The 27,870-nt window shown below is 49.8% G+C and overlaps 1 protein-coding gene across 1 annotated transcript in view; it reads right to left on the bottom strand.

The window, feature by feature from the left end:
- LOC142244496 (cryptochrome DASH) overlaps positions 1-27,870 on the bottom strand; it is an 89,285-nt gene that overhangs the window by 33,624 nt on the left and 27,791 nt on the right. Inside the window, exons 12-13 of the mRNA XM_075316729.1 lie at positions 25,081-25,200; positions 12,746-12,922 (exon numbers count right to left, since the gene is read on the bottom strand). Coding sequence (XP_075172844.1) covers positions 12,746-12,922; positions 25,081-25,200 — 297 coding nt within the window. The remainder of the gene's footprint in view (positions 1-12,745; positions 12,923-25,080; positions 25,201-27,870) is intronic.

Genomic DNA, 27,870 nt, shown 5'->3' with positions numbered 1-27,870 from the left:
AGTAGTCCTGGGGGGAGAGGAGGATAATAGGAGGAGTAGTCCTGGGGGGAGAGGAGGATAATAGGAGGAGTAGTCCTGGGGGGGAGGAGTCTAATAGGAGGAGTAGTCCTGGGGGGGAGAGGAGTATAATAGGAGGAGTAGTCTTGGGGGGAGAGTAGGATAATAGGAGGAGTAGTCCTGGGGAGAGAGGAGTATAATAGGAGGAGTAGTCCTGGGGAGAGAGGAGTATAATAGGAGGAGTAGTCCTGGAGGGAGAGGAGTATAATAGGAGGAGTAGTCCTGGGGGGATGTGTCTAATAGGTTTAGTAGTCCTGGGGGGAGGTGTCTAATAGGTGGAGTAGTCCTGGGGGGAGAGGAGGATAATAGGAGGAGTAGTCCTGGGGAGAGAGGAGGAAAATAAGAGGCGTAGTCCTGGGGAGAGAGGAGTATAATAGGAGGAGTAGTCCTGGAGGTGAGGCGTTTAATAGGAGGAGTAGTCCTGGGGGGAGAGGAGGATAATAGGAGGAGTAGTCCTGGGGGGAGAGGAAGATAATAGGAGGAGTAGTCCTGGGGGAGAGGAGTATAATAGGAGGAGGAGTCCTGGAGGGAGAGGAGGATAATAGGAGGAGTAGTCCTGGGGGGAGAGGAGGATAATAGGAGGAGTAGTCCTGGGGGGAGAGGAGTATAATAGGAGGAGTAGTCCTGGGGGGAGAGGAGGATAATAGGAGGAGTAGTCCTGGGGAGAGAAAATGATAATAGGAGGCGTAGTCCTGGGGGGAGAGGAGTATAATAGGAGGAGGATTCCTGGGGGGGAGAGGAGTATAATAGGAGGAGTAGTCCTGGGGGGAGAGGAGGATAATAGGAGGAGTAGTCCTGGGGAGAGAGGAGTATAATAGGAGGAGTAGTCCTGGAGGGAGAGGAGTATAATAGGAGGAGTAGTCCTGGGGGGAGAGGAGTATAATAGGAGGAGTAGTCTTGGGGGGAGAGGAGGATAATAGGAGGAGGAGTCCTGGGGGGAGAGGAGTATAATAGGAGGAGGAGTCCTGGGGGGAGAGGAGTATAATAGGAGAAGTAGTCCTGGGGGGAGAGGAGTATAATAAGAGGAGGAGTCCTGGGGGAGAGGAGTCTAATAGGAGGAGTAGTCCTAGGGGGGAGGTGTGTAATAGGTGGAGTAGTCCTGGGGAGAGAGGAGTATAATATGAGGAGTAGTCCTGGGGGGAGAGGAAGATAATAGGAGGAGTAGTCCTGGGGAGAGAGGAAGGTAATAGGAGGAGTAGTCCTGGGGGGAGAGGAGGATAATAGGAGGCGTAGTCCTGGGGGGAGAGGAGTATAATAGGAGGAGTAGTCCTGCGGGGAGAGGAGTCTAATAGGAGGAGTAGTCCTGGGGGGAGAGGAGAATAATAGGAGGAGTAGTCCTGGGGGGGAGAGGAGTCTAATAGGAGGCGTAGTCCTGGGGGAGAGGAGGATAATAGGAGGAGTAGTCCTGGGAAGAGAGGAGTATAATAGGAGGAGTAGTCCTGGGGAGAGAGGAGTATAATAGGAGGAGTAGTCCTGGGGAGAGAGGAGTATAATAGGAGGAGTAGTCCTGGAGGGATGTGTCTAATAGGTTTAGTAGTCCTGGGGGGAGGTGTCTAATAGGTGGAGTAGTCCTAGGGGGGAGGTGTGTAATAGGTGGAGTAGTCCTGGGGAGAGAGGAGTATAATAGGAGGAGTAGTCCTGGAGGTGAGGAGTATAATAGGAGGAGTAGTCCTGGGGGAGAGGAGGATAATAGGAGGAGTAGTCCTGGGGGGAGAGGAAGATAATAGGAGTAGTCCTGGGGGGAGAGGAGGATAATAGGAGGAGTAGTCCTGGAGGTGAGGAGGATAATAGGAGGAGTATTCCTGGGGGTAGAGGAGTATAATAGGAGGAGGAGTCCTGGGGAGAGAGGAGTATAATAGGAGTAGTAGTCCTGGGGGGAGAGGAGTATAATAGGAGGAGGAGTCCTGGGGGGGAGAGGAGGATAATAGGAGGAGTAGTCCTGGGGGGAGAGGAGGATAATAGGAGGAGTAGTCCTGGGGGAGTGGGGTCTAATAGGAGGAGGAGTCCTGGGGAGAGAGGAAGGTAATATGAGGAGTAGTCCTGGGGGGAGAGGAGGATAATAGGAGGAGTAGTCCTGGGGGGAGAGGAGTATAATAGGAGGAGTAGTCCTGGGGGGGAGAGGAGTATAATAGGAGGAGTAGTCCTGGGGAGAGAGGAGTATAATAGGAGTAGTAGTCCTGGAGGGAGAGGAGTATAATAGGTGGAGTAGTCCTAGGGGGGAGGTGTGTAATAGGTGGAGTAGTCCTGGGGGGGAGAGGAGGCTAATAGGAGGAGTAGTCCTGGGGGGAGAGGAGGATAATAGGAGTAGTCCTGGGGGGTGTATAGGTGCGCAATGTATGTGGGGGGCGTGGCCGAGCGGGCACAGGGTGTGGGGGGCGTGGCCAAGTGGGCACAGTGTGTGGGGGCGTGGCCGAGCAGGCACAGTGTGTGGGGGGCGTGGTCGAGCGGGCACAGTGTGTGGGGGGCGTGCCCGAGCGGGCACAGTGTGTGGGGGGCGTGGCCGAGCGGGCACAGTGTGTGGGGGGCGTGGCCATGCGGGCACAGTGTGTGGGGGCGTGGCCAATCGTGCACAGTATGTGGGGGGCGTGGCCGAGCGGGCACAGTGTGGGGGGCGTGGCCGAGCGGGCACAGTGGGGGCGTGGCCGAGCGGGTACAGTGTGGGGTGCGTGGCCATATGGACAATGCGTGCAGGGGGCGTGGCCGAGCCGAGAATCCGTGCTGGGGGCGTGGCCGAGCCGAGCGGCCAATGCGACGGTTGTCACGGTAATGACGTCATTTTGGGGCAAGACAGACAGACAGAAGGCAATTATATATATATATATATATATATATATATATATATATAAGATGTATTACTTTTTTTCAATTTTTTTTGTTTCCATATCACAATTTTTTATTAAAAATAGAAATGAGAAATCTTGCAATTTTCAGGTTTGCCACTCGGGCTTTGTTTTAGAATCAATCTTCCTGTTGCTGCAGGAAACAACATATGTATATGGTCAGATCTCGACCTTCTCTTTTGTATTGAAGTGTATAATGAGCGTGTGCAAAGGGAGGGGGAGCAAGGTCAGCTGTGACATCTCCTATTGTGACTGGAGGATCTTTTGATGTCAACTGTGTATAGCGGTTTTAGCTGTCACTGTGATCTGGCCTATGATAATAAGGAAACTGTTGAAAACTCTTTCCAAAAGGGCAGGAATGAGTGTAATATAGCCCCACGTTACTAATTTTGTTTTTGAATATATATCATATGAAAAACAAAAACAAAAAAACCCCCACACTTTTAGTAAAATAACTAGTGATGAGCGAGCATGCTTCTCACTACTCGGTACTCGCACGAGTATCGCTGTACTCGGGCTGCTCGGCGGGGACCGAGTAATCTCGCGATACTCATGCTGTACTCGTGGTCTTCATTTCTGCATGTTGGCGCTCTTTTGAGAGCCAGCCCTCATGCAGGGATTGGCTGGCAGACCACTGCAATGCCACAGCCCTGTTAGTTGTGGAATTGCAGTGATTGGCCGGCCTGCACAGCGTGACCGAGCCTTTATATCGGCCGGCGCGCTGTGCTCTGCTCACAGCTATCCAGACTGTCAGTGCAGGGAGAGTGTCGCTGATTCAGGGAAAGCTTTGCGGCCCTTTATAGCTTTTTCAGTTGCAGGGCTGCAAACAGTGTGACCAAAAGTCCTTCTCAGGACTATTCTAGTTGTATACAGGCAGGCAGGGTATAGCCAGGTCGGAGTACAGTAGCAGAGTCCTTCTCAGGACTACTGTTGCTATATACAGGCAGGGTATAGCCAGGTCTGAATACAGGCTAGTGACCAAAAGAGTCCTTGTCAGGACTATTGTACCAGTATACAGGCAGGCAGGCAGGCAGGGTAGTGGTGACCGTATACCAGCCTTCATCATATCTGGGGCTGGTGTACACAGTGTAAAACAGTCCAGATAGTGTCTGACTTGTCTGTAATTGTCGCTCCCCAAAAAAACCTGTTAGGTTCTTATTGCGTCCGTGCTTGGTTTTTAAAACCGCACGTGTGTGCCTGTTGGTGGCAGCGTACAGGTGCACTTGTGTGCAATTTCCAGAAACTTTAATATAACGCACAAGTAGTGAATATACACGTCAGCAGTGCACAGCATTGCAAAATGCGCAAGGGCATTGGCAAGGAACAAGGAAGTGGACGTGATGGTGGTGCAGGCAGAGGCCGAGGTCGTGGGCAAGCTCTAATTTCGCCACAACAAAGGGCCACATCTAGTCGCTCGCACGTCCTGTCCCAAATTCTTGGGGACCGCAGCAGTACACCGCTCTTGAACCAAGACCAGTGTCAACAGGTTGTTAGTTGGATAGCAGATAATGCTTCCAGTCAGATTGGCACCACCACAAACACTCTGTCTTCCACACGGTCAAGTGTCAGTAGCCGTGATACTGCACCGCACATTTCTGAACCTGATCCTCCTTCCTACCACCAGGCTGAGTACACGTCCTCCTCGGACATTAATGATCCCACACTTGGACACTCGGAAGAGCTGTTCACGTTTCCATTCACACATTCTGGCCTCTCGCCAGCTCATATTGAAGTGGGTCATGAGGAGATCGTCTGTACAGATGGCCAAATATTTGAGCAGCCACGTTCTCACGAAGTTGGCAACGTGTCTCAACAAGTGGTGGACGATGATGAGACACAATTGTCAGGAAGTCAGGAGGAGGAGCAGGGTGCGGAAGAGGAAGACGACGTGGTGGATGATCCAGTAACTGACCCAACCTGGCAGGAGGATATGCAGAGCGAGGACAGCAGTGCACAGGGGGAGGGAGGCGTAGCATCACAACAGGCAGTAAGAAGCAGGGTGGTGGCCCCAGGCAGAAGTCAGGCAACCGTTCCCCGGAACAACACGACGACACAAGGTGCCTGTACAAATGTTAGGTCTTCCCGAGTCTGGCAGTTTTTTAAGTTGGATGATGATCCAGATGATTCAAAAAAGGCCATTTGCAACACCTGCCGTGCCAGCATCAGCAGGGGTACCAAAACTAGCAGCCTGACCACCACCAGCATGATCAGGCACATGTCAGCCAAGCACCCGACTTTGTGGGAAGTACAACAGAGTCGAGGAGCAGTGCTTGCTGATGTCACTGCTACGTCTTCGCTGGTTGTGCATGCGAGCCAATCCCCTGTCCATGCTGCCTGCGAACAAGCCTCCTCCACTCCTGCACCTGCAGTTGCCTACGCAGAAAGAACACCATCATCAAGCACGTCCTTGTCCCAGCGCAGCGTTCAGTTATCCATTCAGCAAACCTTTGAACGCAGGCGCAAATACACTGCCAACACCCCACATGCCACAGTTCTAAATGCTAACATTTCGCGACTGCTTGCGCTGGAAATGTTGCCTTTTAGGCTGGTGGAGACAGAAGCATTCCGTGACCTGATGGCGGCAGCTGTCCCACGTTACTCGGTCCCCAGCCGCCACTATTTCTCCCGGTGTGCCGTCCCCGCGTTGCATAACCACGTGTCACAAAACATCACACGTGCCCTGAACAACGCTGTTTCACCCAAGGTCCACCTAACCACAGACACGTGGACAAGTGCTTGTGGGCAAGGCCGCTACATCTCGTTGACGGCACACTGGGTTAATATTGTGGAAGCTGGGACCCAGTCTGAGCGAGGGACGGAACACGTCCTTCCCACACCAAGGTTTGCAGGCCCTACCTCAGTCAGTGTTTCACCCACACTCTACAGCTCCGGAATGTCATGCTCTTCAGCCTCCTCCTCCTCCTGCGCATCCTCATCCACTGTGCCCTCCACACCAGTCACAAGCTGGAAGCACTGCAGCACTGCCTCGGCGAAGCGGCAACAGGCTGTGCTGAAGCTAATCTGCATAGGTGACAAACCCCACAATGCAGAAGAGCTGTGGACAGCTCTGAAACAGCAGGCAGATCACTGGCTCACACCTCTGAACCTAAAGCCAGGAAAGGTCGTGTGTGACAATGGCCGGAACCTGGTGGCGGCTTTGAGGCGAGGCCAGCTGACACATGTTCCATGCGTGGCCCATGTGCTCAACCTCGTGGTTCAGCGGTTTATAAAGTCATACCCAGAGCTGTCTGATCTGCTGGTAAAAGTTCGCCGCCTGTCTGCACATTTTCGAAAGTCACCTACTGCTTCAGCCGGCCTTGCCGGCTTTCAGCGCCGTTTGCATCTTCCGGCTCACAGACTGGTGTGTGATGTCCCCACGCGTTGGAATTCAACTCTGCACATGTTGGTCAGGATATGTGAGCAGAAGAGGGCAGTTGTTGAGTACCTGCATCACCTAAGCCGTCGGGAAATGGGTCAAACTCCACACATAACACCTGAGGAGTGGAGATGGATGTCAGACCTATGTACCATCCTCCAAAACTTTGAGGACTCCACCAAGATGGTGAGTGGTGATGACGCCATTATTAGCGTCACCATACCGCTACTCTGCCTTCTAAAACGGTCTCTGCTGAAAAACAAACATGATGCATTGCAGGCGGAGCGCGATGAGTTGCAGCAAGAAACAGTAGTGGGTGTGGGTGATAACACACAGCCCAGCCTCGTCTCATCACAACGTGCAGTGGAGGACTATGACGAGGAGGAGGATGAAGACATGGAGCAACTCTCCGGCCAAATTGAGGATATGACATGCACACCAGTCATATCCTCGGTTCAGCGTGGCTGGCCAGAGGACAGGGTGGAGGAGGAGGAGGAGGAGGAGGAGGAGGAGGAGGACAGCATGTTCAGTCATCTTGTTGGTCAGGCTACTGAAGTCCTGGCTGTTAAGAGTCTGGCGCACATGGCTGACTTTATGGTAAGCTGCCTGTCTCGTGACCCTCGCGTTAAGAACATCTTGGCCGACAATCATTACTGGTTGGTAACACTGTTAGACCCACGCTACAAGGAGAACTTTTTGTCTCTTATTCCCGTGGAGGAGAGGTCAACCAAAATGCAGCAGTTCCGGAAGGCCATACTCACGGAAGTAGGCAAAGCATTCCCCTCACAAAACGCTAGCGGCATAGGTCAGGAATCAGTGGACAACCGAGGCGTACAGCCGAGAGAGGCACAAGTCCAATCCGCCAGAGGTAGGGGAACAGTCTTTAAGATATGGGACAGTTTTCTCAGCCCCTCACGTACCACAGCCCCTGAGGTGCGGGGTAGTGCCACAAGAAATCCTAAGTTTGCCCAGATGCTGAAGGAGTACCTTGCAGATCGAACAACTGTACTCCGACATTCCTCTGTGCCTTACAATTATTGGTATCCAAGCTGGACACGTGGCATGAATTGGCTCTCTACGCCTTGGAAGTCCTGGCCTGCCCTGCTGCTAGCGTTTTGTCAGAGCGTGTTTTTAGTGCCGCAGGTGGAATCATTACAGATAAACGCACCCGCCTGTCAACTGAAAATGCTGACAGGCTGACTCTGATCAAGATGAACAAGGGTTGGATTGGGCCAGACTTCACCACACCACCAGCAAATGAGAGCGGAATTTAAAGTTTGCCATGTACCTCCACTCACCCATGGGTACACACTTCTGGACTTTGGATAATCGCTGGACTGCTCCTCCTTCTCCTCATGCGCCACCATGATGATGACCGTTACAAATTGCAATACTTAGGCCTTTGTTTCAGGTATACCCCCAGTGGTAAAATTTTTTCGCCCATTCTTTGCAGAATGGACATTACAACGACAGGAGACCCGCTCCTTTGCAATGGGAACAATGTTTTGAGGCCCTCATGCACGTCTCTACCCAGGGACAACGTGGAGCCTCCCAATTTTTGGCTGCCCTGCCTAAGGGCTATACTATAATACACCCACTTCCTTAAAATGGACACTTAATGTTTTGAGGCCCTCATGCACGTCTCTACCCAGGGACAACGTGGAGCCTCCCAATTTTTGGCTGCCCTGCCTAAGGGCTATACTATAATACACCCACTTCCTTAAAATGGACACTTAATGTTTTGAGGCCCTCATGCACGTCTCTACCCAGGGACAACGTGGAGCCTCCCAATTTTTGGCTGCCCTGCCTAAGGGCTATACTATAATACACCCACTTCCTTAAAATGGACACTTAATGTTTTGAGGCCCTCATGCACGTCTCTACCCAGGGACAACGTGGAGCCTCCCAATTTTTGGCTGCCCTGCCTAAGGGCTATACTATAATACACCCACTTCCTTAAAATGGACACTTAATGTTTTGAGGCCCTCATGCACGTCTCTATCCAGGGACAATGTGGAGCCTCCCAATTTTTGGCTGCCCTGGCAAAGGGCTATACTGAAATAGACCCACTTCCTTACAATGGGCACTTAAGGTTTACAGGCCATCATGCACGTCTCTATCCAGGGACAATGTGGAGCCTCCCAATTTTTGGCTGCCCTGGCAAAGGGCTATACTGAAATAGACCCACTTCCTTACAATGGGCACTTCAGGTTTACAGGCCATCATGCACGTCTCTATCCAGGGACAATGTGGAGCCTCCCAATTTGTGGCTGCCCTGGCAAAGGGCTATACTGAAATAGACCCACTTCCTTACAATGGGCACTTCAGGTTTACAGGCCATCATGCACGTCTCTATCCGGGGACAATGTGGAGCCTCCCAATTTGTGGCTGCCCTGGCAAAGGGCTATACTGAAATAGACCCACTTCCTTACAATGGGCACTTCAGGTTTACAGGCCATCATGCACGTCTCTATCCAGGGACAATGTGGAGCCTCCCAATTTTTGGCTGCCCTGGCAAAGGGCTATACTGAAGTAGACCCACTTCCTTACAATGGGCACTTCAGGTTTACAGGCCATCATGCACGTCTCTATCCAGGGACAATGTGGAGCCTCCCAATTTGTGGCTGCCCTGGCAAAGGGCTATACTGAAGTAGACCCACTTCCTTACAATGGGCACTTCAGGTTTACAGGCCATCATGCACGTCTCTATCCAGGGACAATGTGGAGCCTCCCAATTTGTGGCTGCCCTGGCAAAGGGCTATACTGAAATAGACCCACTTCCTTACAATGGGCACTTCAGGTTTACAGGCCATCATGCACGTCTCTATCCAGGGACAATGTGGAGCCTCCCAATTTGTGGCTGCCCTGGCAAAGGGCTATACTGAAATAGACCCACTTTCTTACAATGGGCACTTCAGGTTTACAGGACATCATGCACGTCTCTATCCAGGGACAATGTGGAGCCTCCCAATTTTTGGCTGCCCTGGCAAAGGGCTATACTGAAGTAGACCCACTTCCTTACAATGGGCACTTCAGGTTTACAGGCCATCATGCACGTCTCTATCCAGGGACAATGTGGAGCCTCCCAATTTTTGGCTGCCCTGGCAAAGGGCTATACTGAAATAGACCCACTTCCTTACAATGGGCACTTCAGGTTTACAGGCCATCATGCACGTCTCTATCCAGGGACAATGTGGAGCCTCCCAATTTTTGGCTGCCCTGGCAAAGGGCTATACTGAAATAGACCCACTTCCTTACAATGGGCACTTCAGGTTTACAGGCCATCATGCACGTCTCTATCCAGGGACAATGTGGAGCCTCCCAATTTGTGGCTGCCCTGGCAAAGGGCTATACTGAAATAGACCCACTTCCTTACAATGGGCACTTCAGGTTTACAGGCCATCATGCACGTCTCTATCCAGGGACAATGTGGAGCTTCCCAATTTTTGGCTGCCCTGGCAAAGGGCTATACTGAAGTAGACCCACTTCCTTACAATGGGCACTTCAGGTTTACAGGCCATCATGCACGTCTCTATCCAGGGACAATGTGGAGCCTCCCAATTTTTGGCTGCCCTGGCAAAGGGCTATACTGAAGTAGACCCACTTCCTTACAATGGGCACTTCAGGTTTACAGGCCATCATGCACGTCTCTATCCAGGGACAATGTGGAGCCTCCCAATTTTTGGCTGCCCTGGCAAAGGGCTATACTGAAGTAGACCCACTTCCTTACAATGGGCACTTCAGGTTTACAGGCCATCATGCACGTCTCTATCCAGGGACAATGTGGAGCCTCCCAATTTTTGGCTGCCCTGGCAAAGGGCTATACTGAAGTAGACCCACTTCCTTACAATGGGCACTTCAGGTTTACAGGCCATCATGCACGTCTCTATCCAGGGACAATGTGGAGCCTCCCAATTTTTGGCTGCCCTGGCAAAGGGCTATACTGAAGTAGACCCACTTCCTTACAATGGGCACTTCAGGTTTACAGGCCATCATGCACGTCTCTATCCAGGGACAATGTGGAGCCTCCCAATTTTTGGCTGCCCTGGCAAAGGGCTATACTGAAATAGACCCACTTCCTTACAATGGGCACTTCAGGTTTACAGGCCATCATGCACGTCTCTATCCAGGGACAATGTGGAGCCTCCCAATTTTTGGCTGCCCTGGCAAAGGGCTATACTGAAATAGACCCACTTCCTTACAATGGGCACTTCAGGTTTACAGGCCATCATGCACGTCTCTATCCAGGGACAATGTGGAGCCTCCCAATTTGTGGCTGCCCTGGCAAAGGGCTATACTGAAATAGACCCACTTCCTTACAATGGGCACTTCAGGTTTACAGGCCATCATGCACGTCTGTATGCAGGGGCATTGGTGAACCTCACAATTTTGGACTGCCCTGGCAAAGGAAAATACTACAGACTCACTTCCTCAAAATGGGCACATTAGACTCAAGAGGCCTTCATGTACGTCTCTTCTCAGGGACATCGGAGTGCCACACAATGTTTTCACGTAAAATCTTTCATGTATTAATCTCAAAAAGTAACATACACCAGCTCTATCTCACTATAGGGTATGTGCCCTTAACATTTCTGCCATGAAAAATCATTTTGGGGTCATTTTGGAAGGTTTTCTGGTGAGTCCGTAAAAATGGCGTGAAACGCGGACAAAATTGTTCACAGCTGTGACTTTTGAGTGATAAATGCTTCAAGGGGTCTTCCCCATGCTGTTGCCATGTCATTTGAGCACTCTTCTGAGACTTTTGTGCCATTTTTAGGGTTTCTCCATGCTGCCGGGGGGTCATTTCACAAAAATACTCGGGTCTCCCATAGGATAACATTGGGCTCGTTGCTCGGCCCGAGTACACGAGTATCTTGGGAGGCTCGGCCCGAGCTTCGAGCACCCGAGCTTTTTAGTACTCGCTCATCACTAAAAATAACCTAATTTAAAGGGATTTTCCCATGAACAAAGTTTATATTAAAATTTCATTTTAATCAATAGATTTTGGAATAATAATAAGTTCCACAATTGGATGTGTTAACAAAAATAAAAAAATATAAAAGTTCCTGTGCTGAGATAATCTTATATATGTGCCATACAGGGACATGATCTGATAATACCACATCTCCTGGGCACAGGGGGAAGAAAAAAAGGTATACAGACAATACGGCACCAAATCATAGCAGATTATTTTTGTGAGGCAAAACATTTCCCTGCCTTTTTTTAAAAAATGTTTTACCTCAAAGAAAGGAATTATTTGCAATTCCGTGTTGTAATGTCTGTATACTTTTTTTTTTTTTTTACATCCTCCCCTGCCCAGTAGATGTGGTATGATCAGAGCATGTTCCTGTACGGTCAGACACGGCCATTACACAGTACACAGCAGGGACACATATAGAAGATTATCTCAGCGCAGGAAATTTTTTTAAACACATCCAATCGGGGAAATTATTATTATTCCAAGATCTCTTGATTAAAATGAACTTTGGGTGAAAACCCCTTTAAGAATAGGTTATTTTCGGAGGGCACATGCCCACTGAAAATATCCACCTTCAATAAATTTAATGAAATTATATTAGAAATTTTCATAAAAACTGGAGAATGGGTTTAGATCAAGCATTTCATGTAAGAAGATTGGAACTAGTCTTCAAAACCTCAGGGGTATTTTATATACTAAAAACGGTCTGGCATATCCAAAAAGATATAAATGGTTGACTTGTGAAGGTCTGACCCTATGTCGATTTATAGTGGAAGCTTTTCCCATGTGAATCGATGGGCGGGTTTGCACTCAGCCCAATTTACTAGTATCTTTGGGAGTTATGAAGAGAGCAGCGTCATATACAGCATATAAAATGCGAAAACATTTACTAAACTCATCCACTTCTAAAGCGGGCTTTACACGCTAAGATATATCTAACAAGATGCCGGCGGGGTCACGTCGTAAGTGACGCACATCCGGCATCGTTAGTGATATCGTAGCGTGTGACAGCTATGAACGAGCAGAAATACTCACCTTCTCGTTCATCGCGGACACGTCGCTCATTTTCTAAAAATTGCACGTCCTGTTGTTCATCGTACCCGGGGCAGCACACATCGCTCCGTGTGACACCCCGGGAACGATGAACACAGCTTACCTGCGTCCCGCCGACAATGCTGAAGGAAGGAGGTGGGCGGGATGTTTACGTCCCGCTCATCTCCGCCCCTCCGCTTCTATTGGCCGGCCGCTGTGTGACATCGCTGTGACGCCGAACGTCCCTCCCCCTTCAGGAAGTGGATGTTCGCGGCCCACAGCGAGGTAGTTAGGAAGGTAAGTACGTGTGACGGGGAGGGGGGGGGGGGTTACAGCATTGTGCGACACGGGCAACAAATTGCCCGTGCCGCACAAACGATGGGGGCGGGTGCGATCGCATTTAAGGTGTAAAGAGGCCTTTAGTTACACGCATTTCCTAAAATGACAGTTCTGTAAACTTACTGTCTTCCGGTTGACATGTCTGCTCCATTCTGGGGCCATCACAATTGGATACGGGTACGATTCTCCAAGAGTAACATTAGCATGTACCAGTGCAGCATTACTTAGTGCCCAGGGTGTATGGACATCTCCTCCTTTTATCTCCTGCAGCTCCGGAACCCACAATCGAATGTATTCCCCCTTTTATTAGAAAGGATTAGAATACAAGAAATAAAATAAGCCTACACTTAGTGGTGAACTAATTTTCCTGATCACATGACAGTACACATGACAAACTGTCCATGCGATGCACATGAGATATTAAGAAACAGTTTCACATCTTCCTAGTGATACAGAAAAAACAAACAAAAAAAACAGATTCTGAAACTTAAACCCTTGACCCTTGGCCAGATTTATTTTTTCGCTTTTGTTTTATACTCTCTACCCACTTCTAAAAATCATATTTTTTCTTTATTTTCCCAAGGATCTAGCTGTAAATGGGCTTGTTTTATGCTGGACAAGTTGTTTTTTTTTTTAAAAAAATAGGGATTCTAACTTCAAAGACTTATTACCAAATTTCACCTGTCTACTGGATAGATAATATCTAGTAAGATAAGTAAGACCGCTTTCACATCTCTGTTCAGAGGTCCTGTCAGGTCTTCTGTCTGAAACACCCCCACAAAATGCGTTTCGAATGTATGCGCTGACAGGGTCATTGACTATAATGGTGCAGACGGAGTCACCATGTGCTCTGTCGAGCACCATTTTTTAGACTATTCGCTTTTCTGGAGGCGGACACCTAAACATAGTGTACTACATCTGGGTGTCCACCTCCAGAAGGCGTATAGTCCCAAAAATTATGTATGCCAGAGCACACGGTGACTCCATCTGCACTAGTATAGTCAATGGCCGGTCGGCGAATACAGTACATCTGAAACCTGTTTTGCGGGGGGGTTCGGACTGAAGCCCTGACGGGACCACTGAACGTAGATCAAAGAAGGGAATTTTGTTTACTTACCGTAAATTCCTTTTCTTCTAGCTCCAATTGGGAGACCCAGACAGTGGGTGTATAGCTACTGCCTCTGGAGGCCGCACAAAGAACTACACTTAAAAGTGTAAGGCCCCTCCCCTTCTGGCTATACACCCTCCCGTAGGAGTACGGATTCCTCAGTTTTAGTACCAAAGCAAGAAGGAGGAAAGCCAATAACAGTTTCAAAAACAAATTCAATCCGATAACTAGATCGGAGAACTTAAGAAACAACGTGAACAACATGTGCACCCGAAAAAAACGAAACCCTAAAAACAAATAGGGCGGGTGCTGGGTCTCCCAATTGGAGCTAGAAGAAAAGGAATTTACGGTAAGTAAACAAAATTCCCTTCTTCTTTTTCGCTCCTAATTGGGAGACCCAGACAGTGGGACGTCCAAAAGCAGTCCCTGGGTGGGTAAAAAGATACCACATGAACGGGCTGTCATACAGCCTCTTCCTACAGGTGGGCCACCGCCGCCTGAAGGACCCGTCTACCTAGGCTGGCGTCTGCCGAAGCGTAGGTATGCACTTGATAGTGTTTGGTAAACGTGTGCAGACTCGACCAGGTAGCCGCCTGGCACACTTGCTGAGCCGTAGCCTGATGCCTCAACGCCCAGGACGCACCAACGGCTCTGGTAGAATGGGCCTTCAGTCCAGATGGAATCTGAAGCCCAGCAGAACGGTATGTGTGAAGAATTGGTTCCTTGATCCACCGCGCCAGGGTGGATTTGGAAGCTTGCGATCCCTTATGCTGACCAGCGACTAGGACAAAGAGCGCATCCGAACGGCGTAGAGGCGCCGTGCGAGAAATGTAAATCCTGAGTGCTCTCACCAGGTCCAACAGATGTAAACCCTTTTCAAATTGGTGAACTGGATGCGGACACAAAGATGGCAAAGTGATATCCTGATTGAGATGAAAGGAAGAAACCACCTTGGGAGAAAACTCTGGAATTGGACGCAGTACTACCTTGTCTTGGTGAAACACCAGGAAGGGAGATTTGCAAGATAACGCCGCCAGCTCGGACACTCTTCGAAGAGATGTGACCGCTACAAGAAAAACTACCTTTTGTGAAAGCCGAGAAAGGGGAACCTCTTTCAAGGGCTCGAAAGGCGGCTTTTGAAGAGCAAGGAGAACCTTGTTCAGATCCCAGGGTTCCAATGGCCGTCTGTAAGGCGGCACGATATGACAAACTCCTTGGAGAAACGTGCGTACTTTAGAAAGCTGTGCCAAGCGCTTTTGAAAGAATACGGATAACGCGGAGACTTGACCCTTAAGCGAGCTAAGGGACAAACCTTTTTCCAACCCAGACTGCAGGAAGGAAAGAAAAATTGGCAATGCAAATGGCCAGGGAGAAAATCCTTGAGCCAAGCACCACGCTAAGAATATCTTCCACGTTCTGTGATAGATCTTAGCTGAGGATGGTTTTCTAGCCTGTCTCATTGTGGCAACAACTCCCTGAGATAAACCTGAGGCCGCTAGGATCCAGGACTCAATGGCCACACAGTCAGGTTCAGGGCCGCAGAATTCTGATGGAAAAACGGCCCTTGAGACAGCAGATCTGGACGGTCTGGTAGTGCCCACGGCTGGCCTACCGTGAGATGCCACAGATCCGGGTACCACGACCTTCTTGGCCAATTTGGAGCGACGAGTATGGCTCGCTGGCAGTCGGACTTGATTTTCCGGAGAACTCTGGGTAACAATGCTAGAGGTGGGAACACATAGGGGAGTCGGAATTGCGACCAATCCTGAACCAATGCGTCTGCCGCCAGCGCTCGGTGATCGTGAGACCGTGCCATGAAAACTGGGACCTTGTTGTTGTGCCGTGACGCCATCAGATCGACGTCCGGCGACCCCCAGCGGCAACAGATCTGTTGAAACACGTCCGGGTGAAGGGACCATTCTCCTGCGTCCATGCCCTGGCGACTGAGAAAGTCCGCTTCCCAGTTTTCCACGCCTGGTATGTGAACTGCAGATATGGTGGACGCTCTGCTTTCCACCCACGTCAAAATCCGCTGGACTTCTTGAAAAGCTTGGCGACTGCGTGTTCCCCCTTGGTGGTTGATGTACGCCACCGCTGTGGAGTTGTCCGACTGAATCCGAATCTGCTTGCCTTCCAGCCATTGTTGGAAGGCTCGCAGAGCAAGATAGATTGCTCTGATTTCCAGAACATTGATCTGCAAGGTGGACTCTTCCTGAGTCCACGTCCCCTGAGCCCTGTGGTGGAGAAACACCGCTCCCCACCCTGATAGGCTCGCATCTGTCGTGACCACTGCCCAGGACGGGGGAAGGAACGACTTTCCCTGTGACAATGAGTTGGGGAGAAGCCACCAACGTAGAGAGTCCTTGGCAGTCTGAGAGAGGGAGACCGTCCTGTCGAGGGACGTCGATCTCCCATCCCATTGGCGCAGAATGTCCCATTGGAGAGGGCGCAGATGAAACTGCGCGAACGGGACTGCCTCCATTGCTGCTACCATCTTTCCTAGGAAATGCATGAGGCGCCTCAGTGAGTGCGACTGGCTCTGAAGGAGAGATTGCACTCCAGTCCGTAGCGAGCACTGCTTGTCCAGTGGAAGCCTCACTATCGCTGATAGAGTATGAAACTCCATGCCAAGATAAGTCAGAGATTGGGTCGGGATTAGATGAGACTTTGGAAAGTTGATAATCCACCCGAAAGTCTGGAGAGTGTCTAGCGCCACCTCCAGACTGTGTTGGCATGCTTCTTGAGAGGATGCCTTTATAAGCAGGTCGTCTAGATACGGGATGACCGAGTGACCCTGCGAGTGCAGAACAGCTACTACTGCTGCCATGACTTTGGTGAAGACCCGGGGGGCTGTTGCCAGACCGAAGGGTAACGCCACGAACTGTAGGTGCTCGTCGTGTATGACGAAACGTAGGAAACGCTGATGCTCTGGTGCAATCGGCACGTGGAGATACGCATCTTTGATGTCTATTGATGCTAGAAAATCTCCCTGAGACATTGAGGCTATGACGGAGCGTAGGGATTCCATCCGGAACCTCCTGACTTTTACGTGTCTGTTGAGCAACTTCAGATCCAGGACGGGACGATACGATCCGTCCTTTTTTGGGACCACAAACAGATTGGAGTAAAAACCGTGACCCTGTTCCTGAAGAGGGACGGAGGTCACCACTCCTTCCGCCTTTAGAGCGGCCACCGCCTGCCACAGAGCATCGGCTCGGTCTGGTGGTGGAGAAGTTCGGAAGAAACGAGTTGGCGGACGAGAACTGAACTCTATCCTGTACCCGTGAGATAGAATATCTCTCACCCAACGGTCTTTGACGCTTGCTAGCCAAATGTCGCCAAAGTGGGACAGCCTCCCACCGACCGCGGGCGTGGGTATCGGAGACCGCAAGTCAGGAGGACGTCGTTTTGGCAACGGTTCCTCCGGCTGGTCTTTTTGGGCGTGACTGAGACCTCCAAGGATTTGAACGTCTCTGGTCCTTTTGAGTCTTTTTTGACGAGGCGAATTGGGACCTGCCCTGTCCTCGAAAGGACCGATAACCAGACTGACCCCTCCTCTGTTGGGGCTTGTTTTGTCTGTGTTGCGGTAAGGAATAATCCTTACCCTTGGAGTGTTTGATGATTTCATCCAAACGCTCTCCAAACAATCGGTCACGAGAAAAAGGCAAATTGGTTAAGCACTTCTTGGAATGAGAATCTGCTTTCCAATGTCTCAACCACAGAGCCCTACGCAAAACAACTGAGTTGGCTGACGCCACTGCCGTGCGGCTTGTAGCGTCCAGAACAGCATTAATCGCGTACGACGCGAATGCCGCCATTTGCGAGGTCAATGGTGCTACCTGCGGGGCAAATGCACGTGTGACTGAGTCGACTCGCGCAAGCCCGGCCGTGATAGCTTGGAGTGCCCATACGGCCGCAAAAGAAGGCGCTAATGACGCTCCAATCGCTTCATAGATGGATTTCAGCCAGAGCTCCATCTGCCTGTCAGTGGCATCTTTAAGTGCCGCTCCATCTTCAACAGCAACCAAGGATCTAGCTGCAAGCCTGGAAATTGGAGGATCCACTTTTGGACACTGGGTCCAACCCTTGACCACTTCAGAGGGAAAAGGGTAGCGTGTATCTTTAAGTCGTTTAGGAAAACGCCTTTCAGGATAAGCGTGGGGTTTCTGGATTGCGTCTCTGAAGTCAGCGTGGTCCAGAAAAGTGCTTAATGTACGCTTAGGGTATCTGAAATGGATTCTCTCGTGCTGCGAAGCTGACTCCTCTACAGGAGGAGCTGGTGGGGAAATATTCAACATCTTATTGATGTTAAATATAAGATCATTAACTATGGCGTCACCATCTGGTGTATCTAGATTGAGAGCGGTCCCAGGATCAGAATCCTGATCAGTTACGTCCGCCTCATCACCCATAGATTCATCCCGCTGGGATCCAGACCATTGAGATGAATGTGAAGGCCCGTCATAACGAGCCCGCTTAGGCTGCCCGGGGCCATCGTCCGAGTCAGAGTCTTCACCCTGAGGTGTAGATGCCCGTCCCGGAGCTAGGAGCTGAGGGGGACCAGGGGGCAATGATTGCACAGTGTCCGTGGTCTGAAGTACAGGCCTAGCTCGCAATGTGTCAAGAATTTGTGACATAGTGAGAGACATTCTGTCAGCAAAAGCTGCAAACTCAGTTCCTGTCACCTGGACAGCATTCACAGGTGGTACACCCTGGGACACGTCCAGCAGAGGTCCCGACTGTGCAAGCGCCGCAGGGGCCGAGCACTGCACACAATGGGGGTCCGTGGAGCCTGCCGATAGAAAAGTCCCACATGCGGTGCAGGAAGCATATAATGTCTGTGCTTTGGCACCCTTGCGTTTTACGGGCGACATGCTGCTGGCTCTCTGCATGTGAGAGAGTCTATAGCCAAAAGGGCGACCAGCGCTATGCAGTACAAAGTATTTGTAGCAACAAAATACTGAGAATACTACGAGCACAAGAGGGGGTGAGCCCTGAGGGCTGCTTACCGCCCGCTGCAGCGGGTAAGAGGCTGCAGAATGCCTTGTCTGGGTCTCCCCGGCTCCCCTCTGCAGCGCAGCGTGTCTGGCAAGAATGGCTGCCGGCTTGTGTGGAGAGGGGCGGTCCGTGGGAGTTCCCAAACGAAAGTGCGGGAACAGTGTCCCCTCTGTGCTGACTGTGAGGGCTGGAGTATGTAAAAACGACTCCAGCCCTCAGCGCTGATGCACTGGCCAGCGTCCCGCCCCTCTCCTGACTGGCAGGTCTGGGGGCGGGAACGAACGAAAGCAGGCCGCAAAAGCCGGGGACTCGAGTTATCAGCGCGGCCGCCGTAAAAGCGCGGGCCGCGCTGAAGTCCCCGGCGCACTACAAGTGCCAGCCGCGCCGCTATTCCAGCGGCCGGCGCGACCGAGTCCTAGACGTGGGCAGCGTCCCGCCCCTCTCCTGACTGGCAGGTCCGGGGGCGGGAACGAACGGAAACAGGCCGCAAAAAGCCGGGGACTGTAGTTATCAGCGCGGCCGCCGTAAAAGCGCAGGCCGCGCTGAAGTCCCCGGCGCACCACAAGTGCCAGCCGTGCCGCAGCCCCAGCGGCCGGCGCGGCCGATCCCATAAGTGTGCCTGCTTCAGCTAAGCTGAATGAGGCCATGGCACAGGCGCCGCAGCGCTGACGTCCCCCGGCGCACTACAACACCCAGCATGCTGCGGTGTGAGCGCCAAATGCACGGGGACCCAGAGTACCTTAAGGAAGCAGGGCCATGTCCCTGACGTACTCCGCTCCATCCAGCATCTTCTCCAGGGGCTGTAGATGGAGCCCGGTCTCAGTGCCTGGAGACCGGTAAATCCCACTTCACCCAGAGCCCTGTAAAAAGGGATGGGGAAGGAATCAGCATGTGGGCTCCTGCCGCCGTACCCGCAATGGGTACCTCAACCTTACAAACACCTCCGACATAAGTGGGGTGAGAAGGGAGCATGCTGGGGACACTGTATGTGTCCTCTTTTCTTCCATCCGACATAGTCAGCAGCTGCTGCTGACTAAAAACAATGGAGCTATGCGTGCGTGTCTGACCTCCTTGCGCACAAAGCTAAAACTGAGGAATCCGTACTCCTACGGGAGGGTGTATAGCCAGAAGGGGAGGGGCCTTACACTTTTAAGTGTAGTTCTTTGTGCGGCCTCCAGAGGCAGTAGCTATACACCCACTGTCTGGGTCTCCCAATTAGGAGCGAAAAAGAAATGCAGTGTGAAAGCGGCCTTAGGTGTAAAGTAAGACAGCCAAAAATCATCAGTCAGCTATAACCGTACCATAGACATGAATAGAGCAGTTGTCCTATAGACGGTGAATACAGCACATGTTTTATTCACACAGTTTTGCTGATCAATGGGAGCAGTCACCATCTTCAGAACACTACCAATTTACCAATCCATGTTCAGTGGATGGCTGAAAATTGGTGATAACACTTTATAAACAAAAATCCCCCCTTAAAGAGGATCTGTCTCAGAAAATATTGAGTTAAATACCTTGCAAAAATCCTTAAACTCCTCTAATTCTGCCGATTTCTGTTTTGTGCTGTATTGCAGAGATATTCACATTAGTTGATTTTGGAGTTCAATATGTCAAATCTCTGCTTGTAATGTGTTCCTGCAGAGTCTGGGGTCGTATGCTTTCACCCTTCCATCCCAGATGCTGCCAGCTCCGCATCCGACATAAGTTTCTCACAGGCGACTGAGGGAGGGGTGATTGTGTGTTGCCCCTGAGGCTTTCGTCGCCACAGAGGTACTGCACCTCAGCCAGAGGTGTGGTATCCCATCCTGGGTAAGAAGGGGGTCATCTACCGGTTCACAGACAAAACCTGCACACACCAATTGTTAGGACACACACTGGGTCAGGGTTTAAGGTAGGTACCCCATTAATGCTGGGAGTAGCGACCAGTATACCTGGTTTAGGGCCTTAAGTCCCATTCACTGTCCTAGAGGGGTGGAGCCTGGCAAGGGTGAGTGTAGGAGGAGTCAGTTAGGAAAAACCGGTTAGTTCAAGTTTGAACTAGGCAGTCTGTCAGAGAAGTGACAGTGGACAGGAGTCTGGAGAGGGTCTGTGACAGAAAGGCTGAGAGAAAGGAGTAAGGAGACTTGGTTTTGCGGTGAAGACCCTGGGGCCCTGCTAGGTCCAGGTGACACCGAGGAAAGGGTTCCAGAGTGCCACAGATGTGCGGGAGGCCTCCTTGGACTTGTTCCACCAAGCACATCGGGGTGGAGGAATCTGGTCGCAACAACGGGGAGGAAAACATTTCCCTTTAGTAATCCGAAAGCTCGGGAGATTGCTTCAGGCACCCGAGGCCACAACCTGCCACCTATCACCTGCAAGGGGGAGCAATAAAAGGACTGAGGTCAGCCACCCTTTGGACAGGCTCGGTTGAGGAGGCGCATGACAGTCCAGTGAACGTCGGCGCTAGTGAGACGGCCAGGGAAGGCACATTGAGGGGTTCACCGGTACTGACTTTTGACCTGCTCGGGATCGGCGGAGGCCCAGAACAGTGAATCCCGGAATACCACGGGTAACCGGTCAACGCAACAGTGAGTAAAAAACATCTTAACTGCAAGCCCCGTGCCGTCTGCTTTGTCCTGCACCTCATCAACAACCACCATAGACTTTGCAAACGGTTGCCCCGGGCTACCCGCTCCACCTGTGGAGAGCAAGAAACACCTCAGCTGCTACAACACCAGCCCCGGAGGTCCCGTCCAGCAGCTGCGGCTCCAAAGCTGCAATCCACAGGTGGCGTCACGAATCTTATATAAACTTTATTACTATCTCTCCCAATACTGCCACATTAATTGACTCTGCCAGGGTCACGGAGTCGGGCCCCGCCACCACTAACTACCCCGGACTAGTCCGGCCCGACACCGAGTCACCTAAGGCCCTGGGGCGGGTGAGTCAATTGCGCACATCCCCAGAGAAGACTCTGAACAAAAGCCCAGCTGAACTATCAGCAGAGATTTCACATGTCGAGCTCCAAAAGGAACTAATGTGAATATCTCTGCTAAGAAGTGGCACAGCACTGGAAATGGAAAAAAAATGGCAAACTCATTGGAGCCATGAAATGTTTACAAAGTATTTGGCTATGTGCACACGGTGCGTTTTTCTCGGCGTTTTTGCGCGTTTTTCGGGTGCGTTTTTGGCCTCAAAACTGCATGACTTTGCTTCCCCAGCAAAGTCTATGAGTTTTCATTTTTGCTGTCCCCACACAGCGTTTTTTTTCAGCTGCGTTTTTGTGGTGACCACAAAAACGCAGCATGTCAATTATTCCCGCGTTTTTCACTGCGCTTTTCATCCATTGAGTTCAATGGGATGTTGAAAGACGCAATGAGAAACGCAAATAGCTGCGTTTTGGTGCGTTTCTAAGACCAAAAACGCAGCTATAAGCGCAGGAGGTGGGTAGTAAAGTGACGTGTACAGGAAGAGGATTCCTTCTGTCAGTATAGACAGAAGCATGAATCCTCCCGGTACCGTCACCGCCGCGTCCATCTCCCGTCCTGTGCATGTATGCTGCCGTGTGACGCCATGTACAGGCAGGAGGTGGAAGCGGCTGCGAAAACAAAAGTTAACAGTAGAATAAAAAAAAAAAAAGTTATACTCACCTGTCTGCAGCCTCGCGGTGCCATGCCCGCTCCCAGCTCCTGTCACGGTATCGCCACCCCCGCTCCGGCTGTGTGCAGTCTCCCCGGGGCAGGACCTTGCTTGCAGGACCTGGCGATGGATCACCTGATGCAGTCACCTGACGCATCAGCTGATCGAGTCTCGGGCTGACGCGGGCGCCCGGCCGGTATCAGCGGATGCGTCAGGAGACTTCATCCCTGATTACCGGCAGCTGCTGCAGCGATCGGACAGGATCAGACTCCCGCCCCATCGCTCCGGGAGCTGCCGGTAATTCAGCACATAAGTGAGTATTATTTTTTTTTTTTTTTCTACTGATGCATCAGCTGATTGTATAATCGGCTTTTATACAATCAGCTGATGTGTGATGGGATTCACATCCTTTAACCTGACACATCATCTGATCGCTTTGCCTTCCAGCAAACCGATCAGATGATATTGGATCCTGATTGGACGGCGCGGGACCCTGACCCAGGATTACTGCGGAGGGGGGTTCTTTATTTCAATAAAGATGGAGTCACTAATTGTGTTGTGTTTTATTTCTAATAAAAATATTTTTCTGTGTTGTGTTTTTTTTTTATCTTTACTAGAAATTCATGGTGGCCATGTCTAATATTGGCGTGACACCATGAATTTCGGGCTTAGGGCTAGCTGATAATATACAGCTAGCCCTAACTCCATTATTACCTGGCTAGCCACCCGGCATCAGGGCAGCCGGAAGAGTTGGATACAGCGCCAGAAGATGGCGCTTCTATGAAAGCGCCATTTTCTGGGGTGGCTGCGGGACTGCAATTCACAGCGGGGGTGCCCAGAAAGCATGGGCACCCTGCACTGTGGATTCCAATCCCCAGCTGCCTAGTTGTACCCGGCTGGACTCAAAAATGGGGCGAAGCTCACGTCATTTTTTTTTTAAAATTATTTCATGAAATTCATGAAATAATTAAAAAAAAAAGGGCTTCCCTATATTTTTGGTTCCCAGCCGGGTACAAATAGGCAGCTGGGGGTTGGGGGCAGCCCGTACCTGCCTGCTGTACCCGGCTAGCATACAAAAATATGGCGAAGCCCACGTCATTTTTTTTTTTTTGGGGGGGCAAAGAAATCCTGCATACAGTCCTGGAAGGAGGATGCTGAGCCTTGTAGTTCGACAGCTGCTGTCTGCTCTCCTGCATACACTATTGGATGGAGGATGCTGAGCCTTGTAGTTCGACAGCTGCTGTCTGCTGTCCTGCATACACTATTGGATCGAGGATGCTGAGCCTTGTAGTTCTGCAGCTGTCTGCTCTTCTGCATACACTAGTGGAGAATGAAGAACACATTGAAGAAGGAAATGACATCAGACCTTTTTTTTTTTTGTTCACTGATAAAAAACGCATAAGGACGCAGTGAGCAAAAACGCAGCAAAACGCAGCAAAAAACGCACCAAATCGCGGCAAAACGCGTGCGTTTTTTGCCGCGTTTTTTCGACGCAGGTGCGTTTTTGTGCGTTTTTAGCGGCCAAAAACGCAGCGTCAAAAAAACGCAGCGTGTGCACATAGCCTTTAACTCAAATTTAGTTGTTTTTTTTTAATTAGTGGCAGATGTTCATTAAGAGTACAACAGAGTTCACTAAAGGATTGTAAAAGCAGAAAAATATTCTGGTTTTCCATTGTTCTATTTTAGCCTATAGATCAGTCTAATTACTGCAATACAGTTTCACTTTTAAAAAGAAGCAAACATATTTAGTTTGTGTCGTATATTTTAAGACTTATTTTTACGCTCTTTTATGGGGTGAGTACTAGGCACCACTACAGGACTACAGAACCAGCGCTGTAGTACATTTATATTGCATTGTATTCAGTGGCCTGTCAGTGTTCTTCTATTAAGCCGAGCCAGAAGTCCAATGTGCACTAAGATGGCCAGCCGGGGGGGGCTTCATTTGGCTGCCAATTACCAATACAACTGCCATAACCTTGCCAATTACAAATATGGAGGGTTACAAAGGCCGCCCCATCCGTTTGACATTAAAGCGGGCTTTACACGCAACAACATCGCTAACGAGATGTCGTTGGAGTAACGGAATTCGTGACGCACATCCGGCCTTGTTAGCGACGTCGTTGCGTGTGAAACGCACGAATGACCGTTAATGATCAAAAATACTCACCATATCGTTGTCCAGTTGTTGTTATCCCGATTATCGTTGCTGTTGCAGGTACGAAATTGTTCTTCGTTCCTGCGGCAGCACACATCGCTATGTGTGACACTGCAGGAACGAGGAACATCACCGTACCTACGGCCGCCCGCAATGAGGAAGGAAGGAGGTGGGCTCATCTTCGCCCCCCCCCGCTTCTATTGGGCGGCCGCTTAGTGACGCCGCACGAACCGCCCCCTTTTAAAGGAGGCGGTTCGCCGGCAACAGCGACGTCGCTAGGCAGGTAAGTATGTGTGACGAGTGTAAGCGATGTTGTGCGCCACGGGCAGTGATTTGCCCGTGACGCACAACCGATGGGGGCGGGTGCTTTCACCAGCGACATCGCTAGCGATGTCGCTGTGTGTAAAGCCCACTTAAGAGGATAAACTGCTGAGACTGAAGTTACCTGAAATCCCTGAAGTTGCACTATATGTTGCAACTGGGACCCATCATGTATGCTTCAATGCAAAATGTAACATATGAATAATAAAAAACATTTGAACTATTTTCATAGGTTTCATGTACACTGAGACATACATTGCCATCATAATCCAGGCCCTGTTTTATCATGTTGAACTTTCTGTTTTCTCTTGGGTCGTTGCCAATTCCAGCACTGTACAACCAGTTGCCATAATTACTGCACACGTCATAATCCACCTAGAAACACAGAAAAGAGTTTTTATTTATGTATTCAACGAAAGAATGATCACCACAGCCTGCAGTGCAAAGTTAAAAGGAGTTATACAGGAAAATAAAACAAATAAAGTAGGAAAATCTAATTGTAAATAACTTTCTTAAAGCACTACCACCTGCGGGGTTTTTTTTTTTTTATTATTTCATCGCTGGAGTGGTGAAAAAAATGTAAGTCCCCTGCTCCATGTTTTATACGCACCTGACGACATCTTCATCTCATTCCAGCGTCGTTCACGTCTGTCTCTGGTGATTTGGAATCTGCCGGAAGCTCTAGTGTTTCATGGAGCACGCCAGAGATCAAGACTCCATACAAAGTCTATGAGAGCCTTGTTCTGGCTCTCATAGACTTGTATTGAGCTCTAGTGAGTGACGCAACTTCTGACTACCCACCATTCAGCAGTTATGGGCACAAAATGTCTAAAATGTTATTAGGAGCAGTGCATGTGAGCATGTGCAGTAGGGAGCTCCGCAATCTCCAAATTATGTGTAGGAAGAGTAGCCCACAATGGAAATTCTTATCTAATACTGTAGATAAATAGATAAAATGAGCAGCAGTTGGAAGACGAAAAACACACACACAAAAACTGACGCACTGAACAAACGCTGATGACGTCTGATCAAAACACTGCTCCCAAAAACACTCACGGCTTTGCAGCAATAAATTGACATGTTGTGGCTTGGGAAGCCACACCACATGTCAGTATATGCTCCAGGAAATACAAGCACACAGTGGGCATGGGATTTCTAGAAGTCATCCCCTGTGCTTGTGCTGTACAACGCAGCTTTTTGGACGCAGTGAAAGCACGCTACATCCAAAACGCTGTGAACCCTGATTGTGGGCACATACCCTAATACAGAAAAGGACCTTTTATGCCCTGCATTTCCTGCACATTAATTAGTGTGTAATATGTTTAACCTCGGAAGTGTCTACATTTACGGTGAGAAATACCTCGTTCCTCTACTAAACTGTAGCATCTGAGAATAAGTTACAGGAAGAATCACCAGCTGGGGCTTTACTTCCCTCTTTTGGTGAGCAGAGGATGGCTAATGTGTATCACTATTTATTGGCAATTCGGCTGTAAAAGAAATATGTTTCTGACTTCTGGAAACGTGCGTCCTTAGTCACCACAAGAATTTACCCTTTTGTTCCCAATTTTTCCTCACCGAATCCTTGTGTGTCTGCTTTTAACATTTCCCTCATTACCAAAGCATTTACATCTATGCATGAGAACTGTAATATTACAAATTGCTATAAATGGCAATCTACTCCTCTGCCCCGGCTAAGGCCACGTTCATATGACTGTATTTTCAGACCAAGTGCTGTCCGTGAAAAAAAACGGACCTCACACGGAGAGCACCAAGATCAATGTTATTTGGGTTATTCAGATGAAGACTTAGGGGCACTTTGCACACAACGACATCGCAAGCCGATGCTAGCGATGCCGAGTGCGATAGTCCCCGCCCCCGTCGCAGGTGCGATATCATGTGATTGCTGGCGTAGCGAACATTATCGCTACGCCATCTTCACATGCACTCACCTGCCCTGCGACGTCGCACTGGCCGGCAAACTGCCTCCTTCCTAAGGGGGCGGGTCGTGCGGCGTCACAGCTACGTCACACGGCAGGCGACCAATAGGAGCGGAGATGAGCGGGACGTAAACATCCCGCCTACCTCCTTCCTTCTCATTGCAGTGGGGACGCAGGTAAGGTGATGTTCCTCGCTCATGTGGCTTCATACACAGCGATGTGTGCTGCCGCAGGAACGAGGAACAACATCGTACCTGTCGCTGCAACGTAATTATGGATTTCCCAGACACTACACCGATGATACGATTACGACGATTTTGCGCTCGTTAATCGTATCATCTAGGATTTACACACTACGATATCGCCTGCGACGCCGGATGTGCGTCACTTTCGATTTGACCCCTCCGACATCGCACATGCGATGTCGTAGTGTGCAAAGTACCCCTTCAAGGGTCATTCCCATCTCCAAGATCCTATCCCAATATGTGCTAGGTATAATAATAATATTATTAGCAAATACCTCCAAATTATAAATGTAATATAATTATCCTGATATAGACATGTCTCTTACCTCATGTGCAGGGCATTGCAGCTTAAGTATCCATGGTTATGTCCAATCATCTAGTGTGTTAGTTAGTTGCTCGTGGTTGTAACCATGAATACCTAAGCTACAATGCCTTGCACATGAGGGAAGAGACTTAACTAATCAGGAGAACTATACTACATTTCTAATTGGAGGTATTTCCTAATATTATTACACCTGCTACATATTGGGATAGGATCTTGGAGATTGGAATAACCCTTTAAAGTCTGTGTGAAAAACAAAGCTGCAACATTTACTAGAGTCTTCCATAGTTTGGATGAAACTATGCACAAAATTAAAAAAAAAGATAACATATGAATCCTCCATATAGCATCAGATGGTGTTTTAATAGCTTCAATGTATATAAACGGATGTCACACTGATTGCACATTATTGATGGACAATACAGATGAAAAATCAGCCATTTTTTTCTGGATGAAAATTGAAAAATTTGTATGTATTCGTGTGTTCTTAGCGTGAGCCTCATTTCACACAACCGTAGTTTGATTCTATGTGCTGTTCAAT

The sequence above is a fragment of the Anomaloglossus baeobatrachus genome, chromosome 6, assembly GCF_048569485.1.
Source record: "Anomaloglossus baeobatrachus isolate aAnoBae1 chromosome 6, aAnoBae1.hap1, whole genome shotgun sequence".
NCBI lineage: Eukaryota > Metazoa > Chordata > Amphibia > Anura > Aromobatidae > Anomaloglossus > Anomaloglossus baeobatrachus.
Note: the sequence above shows the minus strand (reverse complement) of the source record. Positions and strands in the feature narration are given on the sequence as shown.